This window comes from Protopterus annectens, chromosome 2.part1 (genome assembly GCF_019279795.1).
Source record: "Protopterus annectens isolate FY-2018-M chromosome 2.part1, PAN1.0, whole genome shotgun sequence".
NCBI lineage: Eukaryota > Metazoa > Chordata > Ceratodontiformes > Protopteridae > Protopterus > Protopterus annectens.
Genome location: NC_056729.1, coordinates 319,713,344 through 319,725,961, shown reverse-complemented (window position 1 = coordinate 319,725,961; position 12,618 = coordinate 319,713,344). Strand labels below are relative to the sequence as shown.

General features: G+C 40.8%; 1 protein-coding gene across 1 annotated transcript in view; it reads left to right on the top strand.

Moving 5' to 3' along the window:
* STIM2 (stromal interaction molecule 2) overlaps nt 1-12,618 on the top strand; it is a 1,889,444-nt gene that overhangs the window by 1,466,306 nt on the left and 410,520 nt on the right. The window contains exon 4 of the mRNA XM_044062150.1: nt 3,967-4,078. Coding sequence (XP_043918085.1) covers nt 3,967-4,078 — 112 coding nt within the window. The remainder of the gene's footprint in view (nt 1-3,966; nt 4,079-12,618) is intronic.

The following is a 12,618-nucleotide window of genomic DNA, read 5'->3' as shown; positions in this document are numbered from 1 at the left end:
GCCGGTCTGAATGCCATTGTTGAATGTCGGTCTGAATGCTCTTCCTTATGTGCTAGTTACTGAGCCATGTTTCAGATAAGTGCCCCTTTGGGGTTTCTTCTTATCTCTCTTGTTTTCATTTTGGTGTGTTTACATTTCATCCAGAAAGGGAAAATGTCAGTGTGATAGGCAAATTCCCCATAAAGACTGTCACAAGCAGTCTCTCTTCTGTTTGGGTGCTTCTCACAACCATACAGTGTTCTGTCTGCCAAGCATTTGTCCCTAAGACCCTATGTAGTTGTCTCCCCTCCTTATCAATTTACCTAGAGAACCAACATCTGAAGTTGTTGGCGCAAGGTGCTATGGCAGAGTCTTCCCATCCTGAAGGTATGCCTAATATCAGTTAAACACTTTTTAAAGAGGGGACCTATGTGTGAGATCATCCAGAAAAAAGATTGTTTCTCCATGGTACTTCAATAATATTCTGGAGCACCTGATCTAGTCACTGTTTGAGCTTGCAGCCTCAGTTCCCACTCAAAAGTTTGTACTTGAAAAATTGGCTAGTTGGTAGTTGTCACCTCTACAATAAATCATAACTTCAAGCCCAGATTTGTAACAAAACATTTTCAGAATTTCAGGTTCTGATGTATAAAGAACCAAGGATACCAGAAGCTCCAGTTTAGTTGTTAATGTCCGTTGTAACAGGGGTAGAAGGATAAAGCCATGTCCAGACAATTTCCAAGTAACTGCTCATTGTATCATGTTTTTTTGTATCTGCAAAGTTAGGAGATAGAGGGAACTGTTAAAATTCATAGCACAAAGTATGGCAGAAGCTAAGGAAAAAAGAGGACTGTTCGCTGACTGGCGGTGCATTGTTGCTGAAGTTTTCCCTGTCGTTATATTTGTTAATTCAGTTGTAGTGAGTGAGTGAGTGGTTGGCAAATGCACACTTCTTAGAGGTTGTCAGTGACATTCTATTCATCACTGGACAGAGCCACAGACTGACACTGCCTGTAGTCAAAGTTTACTCCTGTTTGGGAGAAGCTGCCTCAGGTGTTTGCTTTACAGTGTCATATTGCATGCCTTGTCACCATGACCTTTGGTCCATGATGCTTCCTTTCTTCAGACATTATTGTCTTGGCCTTGTTTTGTTTGGACTGTTCTTCAGAACTCAGTATTCTGAGTTGATTTCTAGTGTGTTCCTGTAGCTCCTATTACAATGGTGGCTTAGCTTGGCATCAAGTCCAGCCACTGGACTCATCCAAGGAAGGCTGTCAGTTTCAGTAACAGATACAATGGGTATAAAAAGTGTACACACCCCTGTTAAAATGCCAGGTTTTTGTGATTTAAAAAAAATGAGACCACAATAAATCATTTCAAAACTTTTCCCACCTTTAATGTGACCTATAACATGTACAATGCAGTTGAAAAACAAAACAAATCTGTTAGGGGAGGCATATAGAAAATAATAAAAAAGTACAATAAGCTGGTTGCATAAGTGTGTATACCCTTAAACTAATACTTTGTTGTGTGCACACCCTTAAACTAAAACTTTGTTGTGTGTGCACACCCTTAAACTAATACTTTGTTGTGTGACTTTGTTGTGTGTGCACACCCTTAAACTAATACTTTGTTGTGTGACTTTGTTGTGTGTGCACACCCTTAAACTAATACTTTGTTGTGTGTGCACACCCTTAAACTAATACTTTGTTGTGTGCACACCCTTAAACTAAAACTTTGTTGTGTGTGCACACCCTTAAACTAATACTTTGTTGTGTGTGCTCACCCTTAAACTAAAACTTTGTTGTGTGTGCACACCCTTAAACTAATACTTTGTTGAAGCACCTTTTGATTTAATTACAGCATTCAGTCGTCTTGGGTAGGAGTGTATCAGCATGGCACATCTTGACTTGGGAATATTTGCCCACTCTTCCTTGCAAAAGTACTCCAAATCTGTCAGATTGCGAGGGCATCTCTTGTGCACAGCCCTCTTCAGGTCACCCCACAGATATTCTATTGGATTTAGGTCTGGGCCATTCAAAAACTTTAATTTTCTTCAGGTGAAGCCATTCTTTTGTTGATTTGGATGTATGCTTGGGGTCATTGTTGTGTTGAAAGGTGAAATTCCTCTTTAGATTTCTAGCAGATACTTGAATGTTTTGGGCCAAACGTGACTGATATTTGGAACTGTTTATAATTCCCTCCACCTTGACTAAAGCCCCAGTTCCAGCTGAAGAAAAGCAACCCCAAAGCATGATACTGTCACCACCATTCGCCAAGGGGATGACATTCATTTGGTGAAAGGGGATGACATTCATTTGGTGATGCGAAGTGTTGTTTTTGTGCCAAACGTACCTTTTAGAATTGTAGCCGGAAAGGTCAACCTTGGTCTCATCAGACCATAACATATTTTTCCCACATGTTTTTGGAGACTTGATGTATTGTTTTGCAAATTTTAGCTGGGCCTGGATGTTTTTCTGTGTAAGAAAAGGCTTCTGTCTTGCAACGCTACCCCATAGTCCAGACATATGGAGAATACAGGAGATTGTTGTCACTTGTATTGCACAACCAGTACTTGCCAGAAATTCCTGCAGCTCCTTCATTGTTGCTGTAGGTCTCTTGGCACTCTCCTTGACCAGTTTTTGTCTTGTCTTTTCATCAGTTTTGGATGGACTTCCACTTCTTTGCAACGTCACTGTTGTCCCATATTTTCTCCACTTTTTGATGATGGTCTTCACTGTGTCTCATGGTATATACAATGCTGTGGAAATTTTTTTTTACCCTTCTCCTGACTGATACCTTTTAACAATGAGATCCCTTTGCAGCTTTGTAAGCTCTCTGCGAACCATGGCTTTTGCTGTAGCAGGCAACTGAGTAAATATCAGGAAAATCCTGCTAGGACAGCTGAACTTTATTTGGGGTTAATCAGAGTCTCGTTAATTGATGGCAGGTGTGTACCCAAGAAGACTGAATGTTGTAATTAAATCAAAAGGTGCTTCAACAAAGTATTAGTTTAAAGGTGTGCACACTTGAGCAACCAGCTTATTGTACACTTTTTATTTTTTATATTTTCCCCTAACAGATTTGTTTGTTTTTCAATTGAATTGTACAGGTTATAGGTCACATTAAAGGTGGGAAAAGTTTTGAAATTATTTATTGTGGTCTCATTTTTATATCACAAAAACCTGGCATTTTAACAGGGGTGTATACACTTTTTATATCCACTGTATATTTTTACTGTGTCAGTTGATTTGTGATAAGAATCTCCTTTATTGATCAGTAATCGCATCTTACCTCCCACTTGGATGAAAGTGACTTCTTCTAGCAAGTCTTAGGTGTTGAATTCTCCTGCGAGTTGGTGAGGCATGTGCTAAAGTATTGCTTGTAAGCAGTGGGGCTACAGAATCTTTGACTTCTGTTCATTGTTTTGCAGAAAGGTGCTTATTTATGGATAGCAGCAGATCTTTTGGACACAGGGGATCCAAACCCCAATGAAGTTAATTATAACATTATGGCATGTATTGTCATGGTTGCAGGTCTATTCTTTGAACATGTGAATGTTTAAAAAAAAAGCTAAATTCTGATTCATGGAAAGGATGAACCAACCACAGAATCTATCAAGATGATTCTTCTCTAAATTTAGCTCATAACTTTCATGTTCCATGACATTTTTAGTGAAATTTTTAAATATTAGAAATTTTGATTTCAATGTAAAATCACTGTATACTTTGACAATTTTCCTACAAGACTGTTCTGTTCTCTGCCATCTCTTTCTTAATTTGCAAGGAAAAGTCAGAAGACTCTTATTAAAACCTAGACCATATGTGTTTACACACACGCGCATGCACACACAAACATGTATGTGTGTATAAGCAGCAGATGAAAATATAAAGTCTAGTTAAAAACAAAGATGATAACACATATTTTGAAATAAGGCCTTTTATTTTTGTACCTCACTGATTTGCTAATGTATTTTTTTTCCTTTAGTACATAACTGGACTGTGGATGAGACCATTCAGTGGCTAAATGAAATAGTGGAATTGTCACACTATGAGAGAAGCTTTCGAGAAAATAGTGTCAAGGGATCTACCCTACCAAGGTGAGTTTCTTATTCTGTATCTTTTGAGAATGTATGCAGGCTTAAACCTGTTTAGAGGTTGTAAGAGTGTGTCACGTTCAAAGCCTAGAAGAACTTTTTTTTTTTTTTTTGGGGGGGGGGGGGTTGGTATACTACATGGTGAAAGACTCAACAAGGTTCAAGCTATTGTTTCTTACTTAGGCTGTCATGGTGAATTTCAAGAGTGTTTTTTTATTATGGTCAGTGGTTTACAAACTTATTGGAATTGAGTAACAGGCCATCTGCATGAACACAGTTGTACATTTCATTTTATTAACCAGGTAAGTCTCGGAGAGCTAGAGGCCTTTTTACTGGGTGTAGGCTCATAGTTTATACTAGATGAAGTGTGAGGTGTAGGAGTTTGAGCAATGTTTACTTCATAATATGTGTTTTAAGAGATGCAACATTGTAGCAGTGAATCTTGAGTAGATCATGTTAAGGTATTCTGCTGACTGTACACCCTGTGAGATATAGTAGTGTAAAAGTACATGGTGCAGCTTATGAGGTAAGAATAAAAAACTGGGATAGCTTACACAACAACAATACAAACACAAGAACTAAAAAAACTGTTAAAGCTGGAAGTAAATGGAGCTGAAGGCAGGACAAAGATAATCCAAACTGTTTTATTGTGAGCGCTTTCGGCTCGGACCTTAAAACACTAGGGAACAAACCTAAATGAACTTATAAACGAGGCTTGAACCTCAAGAACATACTAGAGAAAAAGAATGATATTTGTTATACACACTCTAAAATAAAAGGCATGTTCAAATGCGGATGCTGCCCCCAATGTAAATTTATTTTAGTCGCTAACTGTTGCGAGATTAATGGTATTAAATATTATCTCAATTCAAGATTTAATTGCGAGACTAAGGCAGTAACATATGCAGCTTTATGCCAAACTTGCAATGCATTTTACATTGGTAAAACGGAGCTTAAATTTAAACAAAGAGTATATGAACATTGTTATGCTATCAACAACAATGACTCTAACAACGCTCTAGCTAAGCATATTGCTCACAACCCAACACATTTTTTTAGATTTATTATTTTGCAGAAAAGAATAGTGGATATTAGAGGTGGCCCTTGGCAGTTACGGCTTGAGCTAGATGAATTAAAATGGCAAATTCTTACTAATGCTCAATGCTTCCCAGGACTTAATGAAGCATTTTCTATTAAATGTGTTTTACATTTATTATCTCTAAATAGATGATTTTTACTGTTAGCTTTCCCATAAATATTATGCAACATTTTGCACTGTAATAAGCCTTTTAACTTTAGTCTTTAATATTATGAATAATTGCAATTATCACTACGTGTTTTTAATTCATAAATATTTGTTTACAACTTGGTCATTTGAAGTATTTTCCACCTTTACTTAGTAGTTTTTAAATTATTTTTTAATAGATTCCTAAATGACATCTTTCAAATGTTTAAGTTCAATTGTCATGAAGCTACATTTGTTAAGCAGTTTTGCTTTAAGCTCTAATTAATGTTTTAATTGATGTCAGTACTTAAGTGTTTGTTTAATGCAGTTTCCTGTTTTGTCTGATGAAGGCTTGGAAAGGTCCGAGCCGAAAGCGCTCACAATAAAACAGTTTGGATTATCTTTGTCCTGCCTTCAGCTCCATTTACTTCCAGCTTTAATAGCTTACACAACACTCAGGAAGATAACTTGCAATGTACCTAGCAGAGAATTTTCAACATACATGCAAAGAAACAGTGCACTTGTTTGTTCCATTTTATTAGATTAATTAGTCCTGCTGATTAATAGGTTCATGGCATAAACAGATTCTAAATGGTACAGTTGTGTAGGTTACTTCAAGGCCTAAGAGTATGCTTAGAAATGCCAAATTATCTGTATGTTGGCAGTGATGTGCTTGCCATTCAGGAAGGTGTAGGTGACACACTGATGAGAACATATGTGTTTTTTTTTTTAATTCCTGGAAAGTTTTCTGAGGTTATTTCTTTAAAATATGGAAGACTTGCATTTTTTTTCATTTGCACAGAGTAGGCTACAGAGGATGGTTGCTGACATGCCAAGTTCCTTGTCTCCCACATTTGTAAACCTTGACAGTACTGAATAGTACATGGCACACTGTTGTGTTGGCATTCCTTGTCAGTTTCTCAGTAGTCTCATGTCCTTTTCTTATTTTGTTGTTGTTGTTGCCCCCATCCACTAAAAGTCTGCATATTTCTGTATTTACTTATTTTTTATTCTGGATATGTTATTTTGTTTTGAATTTAAGTTGTCCCATTTTAGACTATTTGTTCACTGTTACAAAGTATCTTTTCTTATTATTCATTCTTGATTAGCAACTATACAACTTTGTGTCAACAGCAGAATTTCCTTCTGTGCCTTTTGTTATCATCTCTTATGAAGACATTGAAAAACGGGAGTCACTGATCATGGTCCTTTTATCTGAATGGACCTTATTTCCTCTCACTTTCTATTATATTACATAGTAGCAGTTTGTTCATTTTGATGCCCTTGAAACTATATGTAACCTTTCTAATGTGTTCAGTAAGATACTATGTGCTACATGGGATACCAAATACATGCTAAGTCTGATTTGTGCATATCCTTTTATAATCTGATTTTATTTGCTGCCACTGGTTAATAGATCCGATGTTGTCTTCTTCATCTGGCTTCAACCTGTTCATTATCAGATCTGAATTGGGTGCAACACTGGCCATATCCTTCAGACTTCAACTGTCCTGGCTCTACCTTCTTTACCCACAGTCCCCCACTCCTCAGCTGTCCCCCCAGATCAAGTTTGCCTCCATTCCTGTCAGCAGCTTGATCCAGCTTTGTTTCAGAGTATCCTTTTTCTAATAGCCTTTTGGTGATAGTTTCTTCATCAGTTTTTTTTTTATTCCTTATGCTGGTTAGTCTTTGTATTGATTTATTTATTGACATTTAATGACCGGGAAAGTCCACTAGATCAGAAACACATTTTCAGTGGTGTCCTGGGAGAAAAGCTGCACATACAAATGAACCTATGAACTGTAGAATTGAATACAGAAATAGTATTCAACAATAGAGACAAGGTTATGATGATTATAGAATAATATGCAATAAATTGATAAAATTACATAGATAATGGCTAAAAGAATTTCACAGTGGATAGATTTTTACAGCTAAATTAGGTAGAATAAGAGGTGGAAATTTTAAATTGACATGGAAAGGAGGAAAAAGTTATAGATTGACATAGTTTAAGGTGGCTCAAGTCATGTGATTACAAGGAGAGATATGATTATTGAGGTGGAGGCATCTTAGAGCAGATTTGAAAGATTTTATAGTGTCCAGTTGAGTGATAGAGGAAGGTAGGACATTCCACAATTTGGTTATGGTATAGGAATAAATGCTATGTCCAGCATGTTTATTGGGTTTGGATATACTTAAGAGTTGCCTTCTGGTGGACTGAAGATTCTGGGTTGGGGTGTAGGTTTGTAGAATAGTCTGAAGAGGAGGACAGTTTTCTGGATTGTAGATTAGTTTGTGTGTGAGAGTTAATTGGGTGTAATTTAGGTAGTGGGGAAATTCGATCCAGTTAATTTCTTTAATGACTAAGCAGTGGTGTGTGCAATTTGGCATTTGAGTGGCAAACTTTGCTGTTTTATAGAAGCATGACTGTAGTTTATTCATAAGTGCTGTGTGGAAATTAGTGAAGATGGGGCTTCCATAGAGGATGGATGGGAGGAGTAGAATGTTTGCCAGTTTTATCTTTGTGGGCTAATCCATGTAAAGTTTATGCCTATAGAGTTTGCCGAATTTAAAATGTTTTTTTTTTAATTTTGGATATGCTGGTCGAAGGAACGTTTGTAATGGATAGTGATGCCCATTCATTTTCTTGTTTTCACTAATTCGATTACAGTATTGTTTTGTGAATATATGTTAAAGTTGTGAGCTGGAGCTTTAGTTGAGAATAGCAAGAGTTTAGATTTTTTTGGATTAAGTAGAAGTCGTGCGTTGTTTAGCCAAGTTTCAATAGATGTAAAGGTCTTTTGTGTTATGTTTAGGAGACTTGAGAAGTTGCTAGCAGAGGTGATGATAGTAGAATCATTTGCATATTGGATCAGTAGACTATGTTGTAATGCAGCACAGAGATTATTAATGAAAATTCTGACCACTCAGAGCCATCTGCCTTCAGTGCTGAATGTGAGCGAGGCTCCGTCTCTGGTACTTGGCCTTCCCAGACCCTTCTTGGTTAAAGGGGTTTTATTGGGTCAGATAGCTTCACCCTTCTCCTTGTCCACTCCACTGGAGATATCACCAGAATCCTCACCTTCCCTGCCCCAGTTTCAAGTCTCCCAAGCGTGAATCTGGCAGATGGGTTCCTCGTCATCCTATCAACCTTCCAAGCCCTCGTCAGTGGCTTTATCCACTCTGCCATCAAGGTCAGTGAACAGCTTCAAAGCTTCTGAATTGGAACAATTTAGGAGGTCCTTTTTTTCAGACCCATCTTCAATTAGGTCTTAACACTTCAAGTCCTTGACTTCTTCCCATAACCTTGGCACCAACTCCCTGGTTTCCTCCCTTGGCCGATGTGGATCAGAGATTTTCTGACCTGGCTGTATTCTCACCCTTGGTGTTGGACCCGAAAGTCTGTCTGTCTGGCTCCTTCCTTGTTCTTGTTGACTCTGACTACTTCAGAATACACTTGACCTCAGAGCCATGGCATTGAGTCTGGCATTTCCAGGTCAGTGTCGATGGTCCCGGCTTCAGAATCATCCCTCTAATTCAGAGCTTTGGCATTCAACATCTTGGCTCCAGTCTTGATGTCAGAGTGAGTTGTAGCTCCCCTGGAGTCGGGTGTGTCTTGAGTATCTTTGTGTGGAAAGGATGATGTTCTGTAGTCCTATCTCGCCTTCATTCTTACACTTGGGTTCGGAGCCGAACCTTGGCTTTGACTCAGCAATTCTCTAGCTCAAAGTCTTCTGGTTGGCTCATGGCAAGGAGGTATCCCATCATGCACCGCTGACATAACCCAGATCTCGTTTGCCGCTCGTTGAGCTCAGATGTGCTTCTTCTTGGCCGTGGCTAAGTGATATATTTTTTTCTGATTGTTACACAATTTATAGCTTTTCAAAAAGTTGTATTCAGTTCTCTTAGTATTCGTTTATAGTCTGGTGTCTGTTTAAGACCTTGTGTGGCATTGTTTGCTCTGTTTCTGCTTTTTTTATTGGCCGTTCTTCCGCAGGCCTGTTGTTGTGTATCCCTGCATCATTGTTGGTTTTGTTTGCTATTTGGGCTTTGCATAATTGTTTTTCTCTTTTCTAAGCTGTTTTCATAAAGGCTTAGGCTCGTTTAAGTTAGAGGACCTAGTCTTCGGTCTGTCACTCGTGTTCTTTCCTTCCCAGGGCTAGGCTCGCTTAAGTTAGAGGATCTAGTCCTGTGTCTGTAGTCTGTTTCGTCTTCTAGGGCTAGGCCTATTTAACTTAGAGGACCTAGTCCTCTGTCTAACTATCTGTTGTTTCCTCAGGGCTAACCGCTTAATTTAGAGGTAGTTCCTGTTTCTGTTTCTGGCATTGGTAACTGTGATTTGGTTTCGGATATGTGTAAAGACTTGAAAGACCACAAGCCTTCTGGATTTAAAAAATGTACCAAGTGCACCCAAAAAATGTCCCTGGCAGATGGGCATACTATTTGCGTATACTGCTTAGGTGCTATTCACTTTCAATATCTTGCTCCTTTTGGCATGCTTTTAGTCCTCCAGTCCTTCAAAATAGAAAGAACAAAGTTATATTGAAATGTCTCTTAAAGCATTTTTTGAGGAAGAATTGGCTTCTTCTTCCTCCTCTAGTCCCAAGTCTCCATCTTCTAAAAAAGACAAGTTAAACCTACAAAAAGGCGGTCCCCCACTCACTCAGTGTCGTCGTCGGAGCAGCCAGAGAAAATTGCTAAATCTACTACTTTCCTGTTCGGCTCCGCTGTTTTCGGTGCCGACAGAGGTTATTGATGTGGAACAATCAGTTTTGGTTCCAAGGGTTACGGAGCCGATAACTGAACCTGTGTCTCAGAGCTGGTCAGTTGAACTTTGTCCAGTTTCCCCGACACTCAGATCGCCAATTTTTCAGTGGTCTAGGTCCTCCACTTTATCCTCCAGATCCTCAAGGAGCCTTTCTGATGAGGACATTGAGAGAGTGGTGTGCAGATTCCTTGAGACATCGGCACTGGCAAATTTAATTTAGGCTCCATCCCAGTTGGCTCTGGAGTCTACTGTGCCTGTACACCCTATCACTGTTCCTCCTCCAAGCCACTCCGGCGCTTCAGAGCTAGAGATGTTGGTGCCACTTGCTCCGGAAAGTTCAGTTCCAGCTACCTCGGTGGGTCGGTCAGTTCCGATATCCGCTCCGACTCCTTCAGTACCGTCCGTGGGGTCTAGGATCCTAAGCTGTCCAGTTGGGCCTGAGGGGGACACTTGGACCCAAACGTCTTCGGTTCCGAGCTTACCTCTCGGTGCTTCGGCTTAGGTGAGTTTAGACCCCACGCCTGTCTCGGAGCTTATCTCCTTGGCACTGAGGACTGCCTCTGCTCCTTCGGAGCAGGAGATGTCCTCGGAACCAAGGGGGTCGGCCTTCGAGCTGATGAGGAGTGTTCTGTCCAAGTCTTCAGTTCCAACTAGGGGCACCAACACTCTTCCCCCTCTATCTCTGACCTCAGTCTCAGCACCTTCTCTCATCCAACACAGCAGAGACTCGCAGCCTCAGGAACCCTCCATGAGTGGTCCCCAGTCTTCCGAGACCTCCCCAGAATATCCTTCTGAGGAGCCTCCTCGGAAGAAAACTTGTAAGAGGAAGCATGTTGACTCCCACAATGAGTCCATTACATCAGACACTGACCTCGAGGAGTCAGAAGGGTCCCCCAAGTCGTCCTCTGATGATATCTCCTTCGCAGATATCCTTGAGATCCTGAAACAGAGAAGTGGCTGACCCACCACCTCCCCTTCTGATGAGGAGTCAGTGTACCTGAAGGCTTTCAGGTCTCAACCTTCCACCTCTTGGGTATTTCCACCTTTCAATGAACTCTTGGATCTAGTGAGTCGAAAGGTGTGGGAATCTCCTGATACTGTGGAACCAGTTCCTAGAAGACCTAATAAATTCTTATCAGCACCTCAGGACAAAGATTTTCTCACCAAAGGCGTGCCAGTAGATGCCATGGTGGTGGCAGCAGCCACCAAAAAGGAACTTGCTGAAACTTCCTCCACTGTCCATCCACCGAACAAGGAGTCTCGAATGATGGATAGGTACAGGAAGCTTGTCTTTTCTTCAGCGGCTTTTAAACTCAGATCGCTGAACTACCTGTCTCATTTCACTAGGCTCCAGAGAGATCTCTTGAAAGAGCTGGGAGATACTCTCTAAGGTAACGTTTCTGAAGTGGTATGTGATAAGCTTAATGCACAGATGTCTACCTTAAATTCTATTGTCAACTCCTCCATGAGACTGATATCTTCTGCAGCGGATGGAGCGAGTAGGGCAGCGGGTTCAGGAGTTTCTCTTAGAAGACACTCCTGGATGCACTTGTGTAATTTTGCAGAGGCCTTTAAGTCTACATTTACGAACGCCCCCTTTGATGGATCCTTGTTGTTTGGGCCTAAGGTAAAGGACACACCCAGGTGCGAACAGGAAGGGAAAAATCTGTCTGCCCTGAGAGTCCGTTTTTCCTTTCCTTCTAGACCCTATCCCAAAGGGCAGAGGGGTGGAAAGATGTGGTTCAAGAAATCGCAGAGGTTTTTCCAGGACGCACAGGGTGATTCCTTTTCCAGGGGCAGAGGAGAAGGAAATAACGGTAGACATCACCCTAGAGGCAGGGGAGGCCCACAGAATCAGGGAGACTGTAATTCCTTTCATGGTCATCTCCTGAAAGGAGGCTCGACTGTGCGTCTCTGAAGCCAGTCGGGGGGGCGTATATCCTTGTACCCAGAAGCCTGGCGTGATATCCCACAAGACAAGTGGGTGCAAAGGATAATTACCAGAGGATACTGTATTCCCTTCTTTTTCCCTCCTCCTCAGACCAGAAGAATCCCGGATCTCCCACCCAATCACAAGGGATTCAGCAACTGTAGAAATTCAAAAGTTGCTCGAAAAGAGAGTCATCCAACCCGTCCCCACAGACCAGGTAGGATTAGAGACTTACTGCAGATTCTTTTTGGTGCCAAAACGAACAGGGGACTTGAGACCCATCTTGGATCTCAGCAAGTTGAACGAATCTGTAAAGAAATCCAAGTTCGAATGGTCACGTTACAGTCGATACTCCTGTTGTTAAGGAAAGACATTTGGATGTGCTCCGTAGATCTCCAAGATGCGTACTACCACAACAAAATGGACAGAGCATCAAGGAGTCACTTGCGCTTCCGGCTGGGGGCCAGTCATTACCAGTTTCGCTCCCTGCCCTTTGGTCTCACCACAACCCCAGGGTGTTCACCAAATGCATGGCAGTGGTAAAGTCTCACTTGAGACGCCTTGGATTCCATGTGTTTCCGTACCTGGACTACTGGCTCCTGACTGCCACCACTAGGCAT